We start from the raw sequence: 17,830 nt of genomic DNA, 5'->3' as shown, positions 1-17,830 counted from the left end.
TGGATTTTTAGATTTCTTAATGTTCTTGATGTATTTCAAATGATAAATGTGAGATCAATAAAGAGAATAAAAAAGATGTAAGATTCCATTCTATTAAAACACCATGGTTATGGGAGGAGATTGTGTAATTAGAAATCAGTGTGTATAATTGTGGATGATCAGGATAGAGAAATAAAGAAAATAGACATATGGAACTAGTATGAGTTAACACATAATGGATGAATAGCAAAAGGAGTCAACCCAAAGTATTTAACTTTGGAAGAAGTATAATACTTTTCAGATATAGATCATAATAGTGATAACCCAATTAGGTCTTAGAGGAAACACTTGATATGACTCTTTTTGTTGTGAGGTAGGCAAACAAGAACCATAATGAATAATGTTCAAATAAAACACATATCATAAATTATGACTTTCTTTTGGTACATAATGCTTCTCAATGTTTATGGGAATTAGATTATTGCATGTTTCTAGGGTCCTAACCTATGATTGTGTAACATCTTAGCTGATGCAGCCAACATAAAATCTGAAGAGAGATAGTATTAATTGTGTAGAGGTTATAGATCCACTGTTTAATTTCATCCTAAATTGCAAATTTGACGATACTAGTACACTCTTTTATTTCTTAGCTTTGATCCCTGAATGGATAAACGTGATAAATTTTGTATTCTCTGAAACTACAGGGAGACAAAACATTTTCTGGTGTTACTCATGTCATAGTTGATGAAGTGCACGAACGATCTCTTCTGGTAAGTGAACTTGTTTTCTGTAGATAAATTCTCATGCAAGTAATTATCTAAACAATATAACTCCTTTGATTAGTTGTTCATTTAAATATAAAGATAGTACTTATGTCTGTTTTTTTGAGAAAATAAAGATAGTACTTATATGTAACTAAGTAGTACTCTTATTTACTAGGGCTGTAGATATATCCTACAGGTTGGAAGGCATCTATTTAAAGCGCTTAATAAAAAAAAATTCCCCTGTATTTTGCATTGTATTTCAGATATGGTTGTAGCTAATCTCAGGAGATTATTAGTTGAGTAGGGTAGTTCTCATCTTCTATAAGTTCTAATATTTGAATTCACCATGGCCAAATATGGAGCTTTCTATTTTTTTTTTCAAAAAATAAAATAAAAAAGTCCTAATATTTAAATTCACCATGTCCAAATATGGAGCTTTCTACAAACTTCTTCAAAAAAAGTTTAATCTGAGGCTACACCCTCTAGTACCCCTTGTTATACCTTAGTTTCAACTTATATCCCTATCTTTGTTACAAATTGAACCGGACTAACTACAATGTTTTCAATTAGTCCTCATGTTTGTGAGTGGAAAAGAGAAGACTGATTCATAACGGAGAAGATGACCATCTCTACTAGAAGAGATTCAACCTATATAAATAGACAGTGGAAGATTGACAACATTTTGATTTTTCCATGGCTGATCAACTCAAAGATCATTAAGATATGAGAGAACTATCTTCTCTATGGAACTGCATTTGGAATTTTGGAGTGTAGAAGGAAACCTATTCCAGCTATATAACACGACACAAAGTAAACCTACAAAGTAAACCTACAACACCTATATCTTCCTTCTTTGAACAACAATCTTACTATTTTGATATTGAGATGGAGAACCATATTGAATATCATCAACCTTGTCCAGAACCAGACCTTGAACTAAGACACTATGTTCAACTAACTCCACTCGTCTCTCCTGAGTCTTACACATCAATTTCATTTACCTGTTGAGTCTTACTTCATTCAACCAACTCCACTTGTCCCTCTTGCAGTAGAGGAACTCCGTGTTTACGAGAGTCAGAACTAGATCCATCTTCAAAAAAAAATCCATAAGGCATGCCATTAAATCATAACATCCTTATTGAAATATTCTCGATGTTCTAGTGCTTGGAGAAAAAGGTGTCGGATCATGTAACTTGCACCCCATATCCAACTCTCTCTCATATAAAGGTCTATTGCACACACTATAAGGCTGGTGTTGTTGCGTTTGACAACAATAGGGGCTTGGTTTCCAAACAATGACCGTTCTCTACTTCAATTGGATGTAAATCACATTTTTCTAAACGGAGATTAGGAAGAAGTAAACATGGAAGTTTCCCGGTCTTGACATTCACACCTAAAAAGTGTGTAGACTTTACAAATCTATAATAGACTCCAACAGTTCCCTAGGGTTTGATTTGAATAGCTTACTACTTGATTGACTAAACACGAACACTCGTAGGTGAGAAACAATTCACCTTCCTCACTCTAAATATAGTTGACATCATGATTGCTTGTGACAACGAGAGGTAAATTGCAAACTTGAAGGTACTTGGTATGAAACTACTTGCCAACGGATTTGATATATCGGGAACCCTAAATTATTCCTTGGTATGAAAGTAGCCCAATCCAAGCAAATAATATCCTTATCAACACAAAAATATACAATAGACTCGTTAATGAAAACTAACATGGTCGGGTTCAAAGATTCTTAAAATGGAAGCCTCATACAAACTCGGTTCCAGGAAGGACAATATACCCTTAGACATGGGGATACGAACGACTTGTTGCTTGACTCACCTATTTATCACACATGCCATTTTATGAGTTGTCCTACGAAAAAGCACAAATTATGTCTACACAATCTTTAGATACCTCGAAGGTACCCTTGGCATGTGACTACTATGCCAGAAGGAATGGTAACCAAAATGGACACGAATACTCAAAATGTACGCGTATACTGAGATGCAAACTCCACTTTGGATATCATATACAGAAGATCCACCAGTTAATGTACATTTGTGTGGGGAAATTTATTGATATGGAGAAAAAGTAAGAAGCAATCAGTGGTAACAAGTCATAGTACAAATGATGATTCCAGAGCACTCACACTCAAGCAACCATCTAATAGGAATCTGTCCTGAGAAGACCGTTAAATTATTGTGCAATAATCAAGCAACCATCAACATTGTAAAAAATCCAGTTCATCATAACACGACCAACCATGTAGAAATTGCTAGAGAAAACCTGTTGAAAGGACGTGTGGAAATTTTGTATGTTTTTTCCCGAAAACGAACTGTCGACATAATCTGAGAGGCTATTCCCAGACTAAACTTTGTCGAATTATGTGGCAAGTTGGAATTGCACAAGTATTTAGTACCCAACTTGAGAGCAGAGTAGAATTGGAAACAAAATATGTGTAATATGGAAACAAAATATGTAGTTAGTTTATTTTTTCTTTCAGGGAAAATATGTAGTTACTTTGTTTATATTGCTTTCCTCTTATTCTTCCATTCCATATATGCAATATGTTAGTGTAGAATTATCTCTATCTCATCATTGGTATTGGTGCTATTTACTTGCACTTAACATGTTGCTTTGTTTATATTCAACACATTACTTGTTATAATTTCTTTATTTTTATGGTACTCAATGTCTTTTATCACACATCTCTCATGTAAATCATAAGTCATATCTGAATAATATTATCACTCTTTACTCTCAATTTTCACTATCAAAAGCTCAATATTCTACCGTTAGATTTACAATAGACATGACTATGTAGTATTTCTCATTCAATACAATCACTCACACAAAGTTTGTCTCTTCAATACATACACCGACTACTTTTGTTTCTCCTCTACAATATTCGATGAACATCATAATGAGTCATTCTTGTGTGGTGAAGTGCAATCTCACAGAAAACACCAGTTCTAGGATCTTACATGCGATATGGCCAAATTCTCTAATTATTTCCCATGTCTCGCCACAATTTCCGAACCTAAAATGTTCCATCATTGAACTTTACTTTCAAACTCGAAGACATGAAGTTTGCATAGGATTTTGGTTGTATGACATGGGATATTAAGATCAATTTGGTTGTAGACTTTCATCAACATGTCTTTTCTGCCACAGGGGGATTTCCTTCTCATTGTTTTGAAGAACCTGATTGCAAAACAATCTGATAGTAGCACCCAAAGGTTGAAAGTTATCCTCATGTATGTAAGCAGCCCACAATTAATTATCTGGTTTATATTCTTATTCTAAGTGGATATTATAGAAATATTATTTTTCTGTTTTGCCTGTTTATTTGGATATTCCTCCTCAGGTCTGCAACGGTTGATTCAGATCTGTTTTCAAGATACTTTGGTAACTGTCCTGTAGTTACTGCTCAAGGACGAATGCATCCTGTCTCAACTTGTTATCTGGAGGATATATATGAAAGTATTAATTATCGCCTTCCTTCAGATTCTGCAGCCTATATAAGTAGTGATGTATCTAAAAATAATAAGGTAACATGGTTTTCCTATCTCCGATTTGGTTTTGCTGTTTTCATAATATATGTACAACAAAAGAGTAGGTTGGTGAATTTATCATCAATACAATGTTTTTCTTCATCCAGAGTGAGGGTTTTATTGTTTATCATCCTGGCGAATTTTTGACAGACCAAACTGGGCATGAAACGACGTCATTGAATTCCTATTTAAACAGTTTGCTTCTTTGTTACACCTCAGCCTTAGCATATATCCTCCTGCTTGTAGTGACTGCTCCATTATATTAGTTTTCTGTTGCTTAAACTATTGTTGTTGGTATTCACAGTGGCCGGTGAGTAGTATGAGGTCTCATGTTTGATTCCCATTAAAAGTTTGTGGATTGAAGTGGGAGATTATTGTTGTGCTAGCCTCTTCAGGGATTAGTTAAGGTGTGCCTATGTGGGTCTAGACACCCTAAAAGTAAAAAGATATACTATTGTTGTTGGCCGTTAGGCACTTGGCAGATTTGTTGGTCAAGAAAGACTGTAAAGTTTACCATATTTATTCAATTTGAATTGTTTTGTTATTATTTACTTTTGATGTTATTCAATCATTATACAAATCTACCATATAACCGACCAAACCCAACAATCAACTGGCATGAGGTTGGGAAGTTAATTTTAAACGAAATGCCTTTGTTTAATTGATTTTCGTACGATTCTGCAAATCTCCTTTCGCTTAGAGTACACTATTTTTCTCATTAACTGAAACAATACTGTGCTTTTGTAGGAAGTTGTTCAGGTTGAGAGTTACATAGAGCTTATATTTTTCCCCCTTTTAAGATTATTGTCATTTGATTTCATAGGAGTTGTGGCTTAAATGTTTTCTGGACTAAACTCTTGCAAATTTGATTTCTTTAGAGTGGTCTAGTTACCAATCGCAGGGGAAAGAAAAACCTTTTGCTCTCTGGGTGGGGTGATGAATCTTTGTTGTCAGAAGATTATACAAATCCATATTACATACCAAGTGATTACCAAACATATAGTGAAAGGACTCGACAGAATTTGGTACGTATACCCTAATATAGTGTTCTATCTAATTATATCATTGAGCTGACAGATTCCTCTTATTTATCCTTTAGAGAAAACTGAATGAAGATGTGATTGATTATGATCTTCTTGAAGATCTAGTACATTACATTGATGAAACACACTCTGAAGGTGCCATACTTGTTTTCTTACCAGTAAGTTCGTTTGATGCTTTCATATATATATTTATCTAAATTGATTTCTCTTTCTCATCAAATACATATGAAATTCTTGTTTTATTTTGAAAATTATTGAAATGGAAACCCACTAGGATAGATTAAGTGGCAAGAGTCAGTTCCTGGGGGTCATGACTCTGGGGTCGTGCTAGCTTCCTAAATTATAACAAAAATTAATTTTTTTTTATTGAAATTGAATATTGCATTTAAATCTCTCCTTTCTTTTTCAGAAAATATTTGTACTATTCATTTTTCAATATATGCATTAAGATTCTGTTTAAATTGCATCACAGGGACTGTCGGAAATTCACATATTACTTGATAAACTAGCAGCTTCCTCCAGATTTGGTGGGCTGTCCGCCGATTGGATTCTCGCTTTGCATTCTTCAGTCTCATCTAATGATCAAAAAAGGGCTTTTCTACGACCTCCAGATAACATTCGTAAGGTAAAGTTCTTGTTTGTTTGGTTTTGTTATTTGTAACTTATTTTCACCTTTTATTTGCATTTTGTGTTTTTATTCTAATGACTTTAATTAAGTTACTTGTACGGAATATTATTAATCATATATACAGGTATACCTCATTTTGCATTCTTCTCTATGTTATGAACTTCTGATGAATTCATCTACATCCTTCTTTATTTTCTTCCTACTTTTTCTTCATTTAGTTTGGTGTTAAAATATACTTGTTTTAATATATGCTGGCTTGTTAAGTAGTTCCTTGATTAGTGAAATGGAACTAAAGTACACTGACTTATTAAATAGTACTTCCTAACATAATTCATACATTTTTGTTTCTAACTCATTCCATATGTTATGGCCTGTCCATTTACATGTAGAGAAACAGTTCATCATTTTAGCCTTTCTGGTGTAATTTTTACTTTAATTGGACCTTTTAGGTATTTGATGGTCAAATGACATGACAACTGATCCTTCATGCATATGAATTGCATGATATGTACTATTAGTATTTGTTGAATTATTATCTGCTCATAGTCCTGCAAATCACACAGGATTCATACTTAAGTTTATTGTATGCAACAGGTGGTATTGGCTACAAATATTGCAGAGACTAGTATAACCATAGATGATGTGGTCTATGTGATTGACTCTGGAAGGCATAAAGAGAACCGATACAATCCATTGAAGGTTTGTATACTTTGACCTATGTATTAAGCTCAAACATTAGAAGCTTCATGGAAACTTTCTGATTGGTGTTGTAGCTAGAGATTGTTTACCTAAAAGATGAAATTATGAGATTAATTTTGTAAATCATATTAATTGGTTTTGTTGCTAGATGTGTATGTCCATCTTTGGATGCAAAGAAGATATATGGATAAAAATGTTTGATCATATGGAGGGTTTGAGCTATATTTGTGGAGAAAAAAGAGCAAATTAAACATGAACTTCCTCAATTGGGGAAGAAATACCTTTATACTAATAAAGGAAAAAAAATTAAACATTAATTTTATTAATTCGGTGGAAAATCAATCATCTGTTAAATTAAATAAGATTTATTAACGGAAATAATTCATTCATTTCTTCAAATTTCGTGAAGAGAGGCAGGAAGTGATCATAGAAAATATGTAAATATAAACATTATTTGCTTTGATAAATCTCATTCAATATAATGGATGATTAATTTTTCCTATTAATAAATTTCTTGTGTGATTTTGCTACTTCATTTGTTCATTGGTATTTTTGTCCCAATTGTGAAAGTACATGCATAAATTTGTTCTTTATCAAATCCTGCTATTATTGGACTATTTTAGAATTTTTGTTAAAACCCAAATTGACAAATATCAAGAGCACCTTTTTTTAACAGGTAAGCTAACAAAGTTTGAACCTTTGTGTTAGAATAGACTACTTATTATTCTTTTACCAAGTATTATTTTGCAGATATCATGAGCAACTTATATTTGCCAAATTGCAATCAATTGATATGTGTTCTTATAAGAATGCATGCCACCAACATAAAGTTAGTTGGACTCGCATCACAAAGAGATTCAAACATATTAAAACTAGATATTCTCACATGAAGGAATAGACTTGGTGTCCTAAAAGATCTTGTTGTAATATAAACGAATGTAAAATTTACCTTGAACAAAAGGAGAAACTGTAAAGTATAATTTTGGAAGCTTGATTCCACTTAGTATATAAATAAGATACTTTATTATCAAGTTGATTATATTGTGGATTTGGTAGTCATATATTTATCCACATAAAGATAGATTTAAATAAAAGACGAGCCTAATAAATCCCTAAAGAGTTGTATCACATTTTACAATTTGTAATGATTATTTTCTAACATATTCATTTCCAGAAATTGTCAAGCATGGTTGAGGATTGGATATCACAAGCCAATGCTAGGCAACGTCGTGGAAGAGCTGGACGTGTAAAACCAGGAGTATGCTTTTGCCTGTATACACGCCACAGATTTGAAAAGATCATGCGCCCATTCCAGGTATTTGTCCTCCACAAATAACATAGAAAAGTACATATCTATCTATAGCAGACTGGTTATTATTTTCTAATGGATGCTCGGGATTTGGTTTTATTGCCACAAAGATACCAGAGATTCTAAGGATGCCATTGGTGGAACTGTGCTTGCAAATAAAATTGCTTTCTTTTGGAAGTATAAAGGCATTTTTGTTGAAGGTGTGTTAATATAGGCATCATGCTTGATCTTCTGTATTCCTTGTATATTATCATGGTCTTCTTGGTCTTATTTTGCTGGCTAACTTCTTGAATGGTTGTTTTCTGTCTTGCTTATTCAGGCCTTAGAACCTCCTAGAGAGGAGGCTATAAACTCAGCAGTTTCATTATTATATGAGGTATATTAAAATTGCATTTGCATTTTCTCTATGTATAGTTAGATCTAGACATTAGTCAGGATCACATTATCTAAAGTACTAGTTATTTGATTCACTGAATACCTTTATTAATGATGTTTTTTTGTAAAAGTGAGAATCCTTTTATTACTTGATAGGCAAGTGTGTATATATACAAATTTAATCCCTCTAATTAGGGAATAAAAACTGTCCTAGATTACAATTCTTTACATAGTATATTATGCTCTAAAGAAATAAATCTGTGATTTAAGACACTTATTCCTTTGATAGCCTAGATATTGATTGTCCACAATTAATATTCACTGTCAAATACTGAAATGGGTTTTGAACTTTCAATCTATGAAGAAGCTGCAAAAAATTGTTCTTTCATTCTTTTGTTTATATCTTCCTCTCTTGTTCCAGATTAAGAAATAGAAAATATCACTTCAATACACAAACAAGTTCATTTTCTCTCTCTTGTTCTGTTAGCAACTCTACAGATGCAATCCCACTAAATAAAAGATCTGAGTGTATAAAAGGATGTATGTACACTGCTTTTATTCACATTAAAAATATGGACAATTATTCTCTTTCAGTTCTTTGGTTACTTTCACTTTATAATTTGTTAAATCTACTGCATTATATGGAGAATACCACTTATTTACTTATGCTCTTTCAAACACTCAAATGGGAGAAATATTTCTGCTATACTACATACATTTTGACAGCTTTAATAATTGTGTGCACATTGCTTGTCTACACAGTTTCCTTTGTTAGGTGAGGTATTTTGTTGTTTTCTTCTTTTTCTGTCAATTTCTTCTAATAGTTAGCAGTTGAAGTAATAGTATGAAAAGATAACTAAATGAAAACACTTTGTTTTAACATTCCATATCTTTCACCTGGTTGAAATTGAGCTTTGTTACACATTTCCAGTCATTGGAAATTAGTTGCTATGCCATTGGAAAGTGGTTCTTGTTTTATATGACAACTACATCTGCATGGAATTTAGGTTGGTGCCATTGGAAATGATGAAGAATTGACACCTCTTGGATATCATTTGGCAAAACTTCCAGTTGATGTATTGATTGGAAAGGTGTGTCTTGTACTACTTCCTGCATAAATTTGAAAGCATATGATTCAGCTGATATGTTCAAGTCTTATTTAATTTGTTGACTTACATCCATGTCACTTATATAAAGATTTTAAAGGTCCAAAAAATAATGATCTTACTTTCACGTGCTTGCATATTTTGTGAGATAAATGCGTTTGGAAATTATCTTTGTCAAGTCTGATCCGTTTTCTTTGTTGCTTTTGGCATCATGTTAGTATTTTAATTGAATTAGATTTAAGGACAAGACTGTGAATAGTTAATCCTATTTGCACCCTCATGGGAAAGACTATCCATATAGAATTGTATTCTCTTGTAAAGGGATAGACCCTCGAATTTAACCACAATAGTGATTTCACTGAGGGAGATGACAGTGTATCTAGGTTTCCTCTTAACAATTTCCCTTTTGGGTAGAGTTTTGAGTTTGTAAAAAATACTATTGATAATATGTTAATTTATATTATAGAGATAATTTTTTAATATCATAATTACATCGAATCACATATACTTTTCCTCAATTATATAATGTATTTTATTATGAAATATTGTTATAATAAATGAGCCTTTTTGGAATGTGGTATTTTGTTACAATCTTCTGCATAGTCACCATCCCATTGAAACATCGTCAAAGATAAAATTGAAAGTGTTTTTTTCAATTGTAGGCGAAGTTCTAAAAATATTATTGATAATATGTTTAACTTACATAATAGAGATCATTTTTAAATATCATAATTACATGAAATAACATATAATTATCCTGCATCATGTATTTTCTTATAAATCAAGAAAAAAAGTTTAGCCTTTTTGGAAATTGGTATTTTGTTATAATCTTCTGCAAACTCACAATTCCATTTAAACATTGCGGAAGTTGAAATTAAAATTGATTTTTTTTACATTTTGTATAAGAAATGTGGTTTAATGGGATCATAATTTATTTTCCAACTCTTTTTTTAGCTAATTTGTGATCCCCATTTACATTTGCCAATTTTACCCTAAACATGTTTTTAACTTTCTTTTAAGTTATAATATGATATTTATTTGATTTTAATAACACGAATAATGTAATTAAACATAAATTCATACAATTAAATATTAACACACAATTGACACATAAGTTCATACATTAGCGAAAGGGATGCTTTGCTTGTGCAAACAAATGTATAATTGACACACAAGTTGCAACAACTTCTCTTTTGCTTGATTCAACTCTAGCTGATTTCTCTCCATATCGCATTACCTCTTTCTTTTCTGTGGGTGGAGATGAAATGTTGGAGCCTCTGTATAAAATAGTTTAAGTGTCTGTATTATGTATAACTGAATCAATAAGTCACAAATACATAAGAACAAGCAAAAAAACAACACAATTTTTTTTTTCAGTCACAAGTGTTAGTGGCTACGACACCCATTGGCGATGCAGAATAAATTCTTAGAATGGAGGTAGAATACCAGAGAGATTAATTTTAAGGTTTTGGGTACTTCATTATTCATGATTACAACGACTATATATAGATATGTGAACCTAAATAAGGGAATGGAACGTATCTTCGGTTTCCTCCCTTTTTTCCAGCTCTTTGATAGTATTGGTAACAGGAAGCTTGGGATTGGTTTGGTTACTTCAAATTGTTGATATTCTCATTTTGGACCAAGTTAAGACATGGACATTAACAGCTCACTAAGGTAGCTCAAGTGGCAAGAGTGGTTCCTAAGAGACCACAGGGCACAGGTTCAATTCCCACTTAAAACGCCTTAAGTTGAAGTGGATGTCATGGCTGTAGGAGGTCATGCTAGCATCCTATATTAAAAAAAACGGCATTAGCATCATCTAGATTGATTTGATTCTTGGATTTTTCTTTGCATATCCAAACATGTGTAGATATGTGTGCATATATGTTTTAACATTTGGTATATCTGTGGTTTTGTATTTTTCTATGTGGTAGTTTGTCAAGTTAATGCTTCTATTTTATTTTTGAGACTGCAGATGTTGATATATGGTGGAATATTTGGATGTCTATCTCCGATTCTTTCTATATCAGCATTTTTAAGCCACAAATCACCTTTCATATATCCAAAAGATGAGGTTACTTTCTTGTACCAAGCGGTTCAATCTCATGGCTTTAGGTAGAAAGTCTAATTTGAAATGTTTTTTTTTATGTTGAATTCCAGCGGCAAAATGCTGAAACAGCAAGATTGGCTCTGTTGACTGATAAGTTAGATGGTGGTGAATTAGATGATGGTAATAAGAACTCTGACCACCTGCTGATGATGGTTGCTTATAGCAAATGGAATAAGATTCTGCACGAGGTTGGTAAACTATGGTCTTTTTTTCTTTATCTATATTAGAAAGTGAAAGTTCTTAGAAAAAGAAGAATTCTGTACCCATGAATTGGAATTCTTTTCCAACTATACATGATATATATATATATATATATATATATATATATATATATATATATATATATATATATATATATATATATATATATATATATATATATATATATATATATATATATATATATATATATAAGGCAATATAGTTACTATGTAATTTGATTATTGGACTATTAAGTTATTTTAATATGAAAATGTTGGATTGTTATCAACAGGCCAGAACAATTTTTGTGGTATTGTTTATGCTTAATAGCCGGCATGAATATTCGAATTTCTTTAAAGATAAAACCAGAGAAGGATGCATTGTTTTTGTTTTATGATACTATGAATTTTATTCTACATGCAGAGGGGAGATCGTGCAGCAAAACAATTTTGCAGTAAATATTTCTTAAGCAGTTCAGTGATGCATATGATAAGGTATTACGGAAATCAGAGTAATAGTGAAGAGATAAATATTATTATTCCCATGAGGCCTATTTAAATACACTTTACAAGGAACTAAACTAATATCTACATTATCAAATCCCTAGGATTTAGGAGAAACGATCCCTAAGATTAATACCTAGAATTAAGGAATTTACAATTAAGGATTACTTTGGACATTTATCTACCATATATTCCTTGAGTAGAAATTAATTGATTCCTTAATATGACAGATAATCATATTTATAATTAATTAACAATGACAATAATAATCAATAATCTATATATATATGGTGGCTATTTGCTATGCAGTTTTGTAGCTCCACGAGGTTAGTTTTAGCCTTAGGGCATAACAATTCAAATTTGGTATGGTATACCTTCAAACTTTCAAAATTACTTTAATCAATTGATGTTATTTTGACTCAGCTACTCTAGCTTGTATCTTTCTTACAGCTAAGACTCAAAATAAAATATTTATATACTTGTAAAATTTTATCTCCATCTTCCTTAGAATTGGTGCAATTTATCAGTCCCTGATATCATGACAACTCTATTCAGTCCCTTAATCTATAAGGTTGTTCTGTACATGATATTACATGTTTCATAGGAGGTATTCTAGTGTTTTGGCCTTTTCCCATAGTGCTTATCAATGCTCTCTCACTATCCTCATTTTAAAAAATCTAGTTCATGTGTAAAAGCTTGTTTGGTGTGAATTGGATTCTCCCTAGAATCCAAAAAGCTTTCAATACTTACTTTTATCAATTGATGTTATTTTGACCCTTTATTTGATTTATTTTGAAACTAATAGTCTAATAACATTAATGATCTAAATTCATTTAATATATATATTTAAAAAAATACACGAAACCACTTCTAATTTCCCAGTATCAACACTTCCCTAAAGAAACAAGTCCAATCCAGTATATATATTTAACTAAATACACAAATTAATCCAAGTCCAAAAGAAACAACTTCTAATTTCCCAGTATCAACACTTCCCTAAAGGGACTTCTCTGTCTTCAGTTCCCTTTAAGCTAGGGCGGAAGAAAGTGTACTGGACATTACAATTAATGAATAGTCTAAATCTGATAGATTGTTAAATTCATTTTCCAATGCTAGAGACATGCGAATACAATTTGGGACATTGCTAGCAGACATTGGACTGATCAATTCTCCAAAGAGCCATCAGGTCTGATCATTGTTTCTGTATTTGCAATGTGTTCATTTAAACGAGTCTTGATCATTTTCAAATAACATATTGTCCTGTACTATGAATGCTTCTAAGATCAATATTCAATCCTGGTGTAATTGTTGAATCATTATCTTTGTGTTGGAGTACAAAAGTCTTATGTTCAATATTCCCTCTTGGTCAACAGGTTCAGGGAAATAGAAATGATAAACTTGACAATTGGTTTTCGGATATGTCCCAACCATTCAATATGTATGCACATTATCCATCAGTTGTGAAGGTAAGAACTGTTGAATTCCTTCCTTTATCTTTCTCAGCCCTATTAGATTTTGGGTAACAAATCAACACTGGCTATTTATTCTAGCTATATTTATTTTATTTAAATTTTTTTTGCCAAGAACAGCCAAAGTTATTTTATTTGAGAGTGTAAAAGATATAATGACTCATATACTGTGTCTTAGTAGAGTCGTTAATATATAATCCCTTGTCTCTCCAGGCAATAATATGTGCAGGACTATACCCCAATTTAGCTGCCACAGAAGATGGATTGGTCAAACCGCCTTCTGGTTCAGTTAAGTTCTCTTCTACTTCAGCAATAAAGGGACGCCCTGCTCTATACGATGGAAAACGAGAAGTTCACATACATCCTTCTTCTATCAATAGCACTTTACAAGTTTTCCAACATCCATTTATTGTCTTCCTAGAAAAGGTATGTAGATAGTTTTTTCATCCTTCAATCCGGCAATATGGGTATGACAGATTAATTAATTTGATTTTCTTGACGTTCTTTTTATTTGTCCATTTCAATGGTGTTCTAGTTTATCTCTACTTTAAGAAGCTAAACTTCAAATTTATTCAATGGATGATTGTTGGTAAAGTTTAACATTATATTACAGTATTAGAGTTTATTGCTGGCGTTTCTGATGCTCCATTAACAAATCAATTATCCATTATGGATTTGATAGTAAGAAGAAATATATGCAAATCATAGTGTACAATACTTATATATAGAATTGTTGAAATGCAATGTTGAGTCGAGCATGTAGAGTTATATGGCATCAAGACAATTACTTCTAATTTGCATTATTTTGCATGACAAGTAACATAGTGTACAATACTTATATTTGCATGTATGTTTTATTCAATGGATTATCTAGGTTTTAGGTTAGTGAACTTCTTTCTATCACTTATATGGATTGTTATGTATTTCCAATCTCAAGTTTCCAGATTATTGGTCTTTGAATGTAATTTTGTTTTAAATCTGGAAGTGGTTGTTTCTAACTTATTATTGTAAGCATTTAAATGATTGATCCTACCAATTATCTTTTTCTTTCCTTAAATTCACTATTTTCAGATTGGCTATCTCATAAAATAGTATCACTATCGCTTCTTCCTGCTTCAGCTCTCTCCAGTTTCAGACATGTAATGTTTATATTCTCAGGTAGAAACAAACAAGATATTTCTTCGGGACACTACAATTGTATCCCCTTACTCTGTTTTACTTTTTGGTGGTCCAATAGATGTTCAACACCAGGTATCCCATTTATGGATTTTCATCTTTAAACATTTTTGTTGGCGGCCCATTCCTTATTTTTTTTTCACGATGTTAACTATTTAAGTATGTGTTTGATAAAACTCTGAAAATTATGTATTGGATACTAAATACTGAATTTTTAACTGTCGGATTATTTAAGTCTATGAAAAATAAATGTTCAATAAACTAAGGAAGATATCTAAATTCTAAAGACTTGACATGTACTTTGATTTGATTAATTTTCATTGTATATCCATATGCCTAATGATGCTAGATTTTTAGCTAATTTTTTTAGTTAATTTGAGCTGAATCTAAATAATTAAGTGAAAAAAGTGAGCTTGTTGAGACCCAGAGCATGAAGTCAAGTTTACATGTCTCCTTTGTTTCTTTTATGAAGTGTGCTAGCAATATATGTCTCCCTAAGTGAGTTATAATTTCTCTCTTTTCTTTATATTATACTATAATTGCATCCTAACCTCCTCTTGTCTAATCCTAAATGATGTTCTAATGGAGGTTATCTTCCTTTACATCGGAAAGGAATTCACTGGGTATTCATCAAAATTTAGTTAACTGATCTTTTCTCGTGCACTAAAACATTAAAGAACAAAAAATTAGAAAAACAATCCCATGTGGTTCGGTTCTCTTGAAGTGTACAAATCTTCAGAATGTTAAAGTTTTGGAATGTTGGGAAAAAATGACTTACCATTGTGGTATGGGTTATTTGTTCTATAACCATTTTTGGGAATATTAGAAATGCCCAAATTATTTTTACAAACATCCAAGTTTATATACAAATAAACACAATTCTTATTTGTATGTGAATCTGGATATGTATCTAGATGAGAAACAGAATAAAATTATTTGTTTCAAGTAGGCTCAATATACATATTCGTATTATTCTTACCTGTTCAAGAACACTCAAATTTCAATTATTTGATTCTCTCAATATTTTAATTACTGGCAATGACAGACTGGAGTGGTTACTATAGATGGTTGGATAAAACTGGCAGCACCAGCTCAAACTGCTGTCCTGTTCAAAGAACTTCGGATAACTCTTCATTCTTTTATGAAGGATATGATAAAAAATCCGCAAGTAAGTTTTCAATGTTTTGGACACTCCTTTATTTAATGTTCATTTTAGTTAGGAGCATAGCCTGCTTTCCTGATGCATTCTTTGTTATGATAATAAAACTTTTATTATCAGCAGTTTTTCATGCATTGTCATGTCGGTTCAAGCGTCATGTGTTGTTTTGCATTTCCATGTGGTAGAGAAAGAAAATGTTATTTTCCTACTGGAGTTGCAATTGACTTTAAAATCTGCATGGCTTAGAACAATTTTGGTCGGTTCTCACTTCTCACAACCTTTGGTTCACACACTCTCCCTTTGCTGTTTATTAGGCGGGAATAATTGCGAACAATGAAGTTGTGAGAACCATTGTACATTTGCTGTTAGAACAAGAAACATCTGCAAAGTGATCAATGTTAACCAACCGCCGATGGAAAGTAAACATACCGACTGATATTGGAAGTTGCATATCCCTGTCAAACGAATTCACCAAAATTTATCAAGGTAATTTTTAATATTCATCTATGAACTCGTTACCTTTTTATTTTATTATTATTGGAAGAAGCTAGATAATTTTGAAATTTTATTTTCCATTTTTCTTATAATATTTCAGGTGTGGCTGTTTTCTACAACATAATGCCCCAATTATACATATCCATACACTTATTTGGTGAAATCCAAATATTGATTTTCTTACTGTAATAGCTTGAATAGCTAAGTTTGTCTATACGTGGATGGGATGCAATGACTTTTAAGGGAAGGCTACATGTATTGTTACATTTTCAATTACAGGTTTCTCTGAGACTTATTACTCTCCTTGTGCAACTACAGTAATATTAGAACTATTCTTTTAAAATTCATAATTTTGTAAGAAATTAGTTGAATATTAAACTCTACTTAATTATAGTTATGAACTCCAGATTTCTATATTCAAATATTGTTTGGAGCATTGTTGATTATTTAATGATCATTATGACTTTTTGGCATATAAATAATAATATGTGCTTAATTTCACCATCATCTTCTTAGACAATCTAAAACTGAACCGATCTATTTATAGACTATGTTACAAAACTCTACTTATGGTTTTGGTGATTTATTTTCTCTTTTTAAATAGTTTTATGTACAGAACAAAAGTTTGGAGGAAAAAAGTCTTCTTTTTGTACATGAACTTGCTATGTGTTATGAGTTGTGTTTATTTTATCTATCAAAGTGTAAAGTCAATGAGCCTCCGTGTTAAAATAAATAAAATAATTTATATTCATTTAATTATTAAAAAAAATTGATTAGCTAAAACTGGTGTGCATATATAACCTATTAAATCGAGAGTGATAATTATAACTGTATAATTAAGTATTCATTGGCCTGCATAAATTTAACAAATTAAGTAATAAATCTACTTAAAATCTTATTTAAAAAAAATTCAAATGATGTAATTAATATAACTATAATTATTTTTATTAGTAGGTAGTAATGATATATAAAAAATCAAGAAAAAATTGACAAAACTTGTTTTTATCTACTCGTTTATTTAAAATTATTTTAGTATTTTTTAATTGCACCCAAATTTATATAAATTCAAAACATTCATTAGGTGAAAATAAAAGTAATTTCGATAAAAATAAATTTTTAATCAAATTACTAATCAAATATAAGTTTCAATTGGGGTCTAATATTACTTATTTATTATAGGTCAAATTACCTGGGTGGCACTCGAATAACTAAAATCGCTTACTTTTAGTCCTTAAATGAATTTTTGAAACAAATCGCCCC

The 17,830-nt window shown here is 31.4% G+C and overlaps 1 protein-coding gene across 1 annotated transcript in view; it reads left to right on the top strand.

Annotated features, from left to right (window-relative positions):
* Nucleotides 1–16,868, top strand: part of LOC124937405 (DExH-box ATP-dependent RNA helicase DExH7, chloroplastic) — a 38,243-nt gene extending 21,375 nt beyond the window's left edge. Inside the window, exons 15-35 of the mRNA XM_047477668.1 lie at nucleotides 684–749; nucleotides 3,915–3,997; nucleotides 4,108–4,291; nucleotides 5,173–5,319; nucleotides 5,394–5,495; nucleotides 5,810–5,962; nucleotides 6,560–6,664; nucleotides 7,839–7,979; nucleotides 8,084–8,173; nucleotides 8,293–8,349; nucleotides 9,356–9,439; nucleotides 11,433–11,531; nucleotides 11,618–11,755; nucleotides 12,192–12,262; nucleotides 13,388–13,457; nucleotides 13,645–13,737; nucleotides 13,954–14,166; nucleotides 14,899–14,991; nucleotides 15,962–16,084; nucleotides 16,390–16,561; nucleotides 16,671–16,868. Of these exons, the coding sequence (XP_047333624.1) occupies nucleotides 684–749; nucleotides 3,915–3,997; nucleotides 4,108–4,291; nucleotides 5,173–5,319; nucleotides 5,394–5,495; nucleotides 5,810–5,962; nucleotides 6,560–6,664; nucleotides 7,839–7,979; nucleotides 8,084–8,173; nucleotides 8,293–8,349; nucleotides 9,356–9,439; nucleotides 11,433–11,531; nucleotides 11,618–11,755; nucleotides 12,192–12,262; nucleotides 13,388–13,457; nucleotides 13,645–13,737; nucleotides 13,954–14,166; nucleotides 14,899–14,991; nucleotides 15,962–16,084; nucleotides 16,390–16,467 (2,190 nt within the window). The 3' untranslated portion in view covers nucleotides 16,468–16,561; nucleotides 16,671–16,868. The remainder of the gene's footprint in view (nucleotides 1–683; nucleotides 750–3,914; nucleotides 3,998–4,107; nucleotides 4,292–5,172; nucleotides 5,320–5,393; nucleotides 5,496–5,809; nucleotides 5,963–6,559; nucleotides 6,665–7,838; nucleotides 7,980–8,083; nucleotides 8,174–8,292; nucleotides 8,350–9,355; nucleotides 9,440–11,432; nucleotides 11,532–11,617; nucleotides 11,756–12,191; nucleotides 12,263–13,387; nucleotides 13,458–13,644; nucleotides 13,738–13,953; nucleotides 14,167–14,898; nucleotides 14,992–15,961; nucleotides 16,085–16,389; nucleotides 16,562–16,670) is intronic.
* The last annotated feature ends 962 nt before the right edge of the window (nucleotides 16,869–17,830 follow it).

Source organism: Impatiens glandulifera, chromosome 5 (genome assembly GCF_907164915.1).
Source record: "Impatiens glandulifera chromosome 5, dImpGla2.1, whole genome shotgun sequence".
Taxonomy (NCBI): domain Eukaryota; kingdom Viridiplantae; phylum Streptophyta; class Magnoliopsida; order Ericales; family Balsaminaceae; genus Impatiens; species Impatiens glandulifera.
This window is presented reverse-complemented; position numbering and strand designations above follow the sequence as displayed.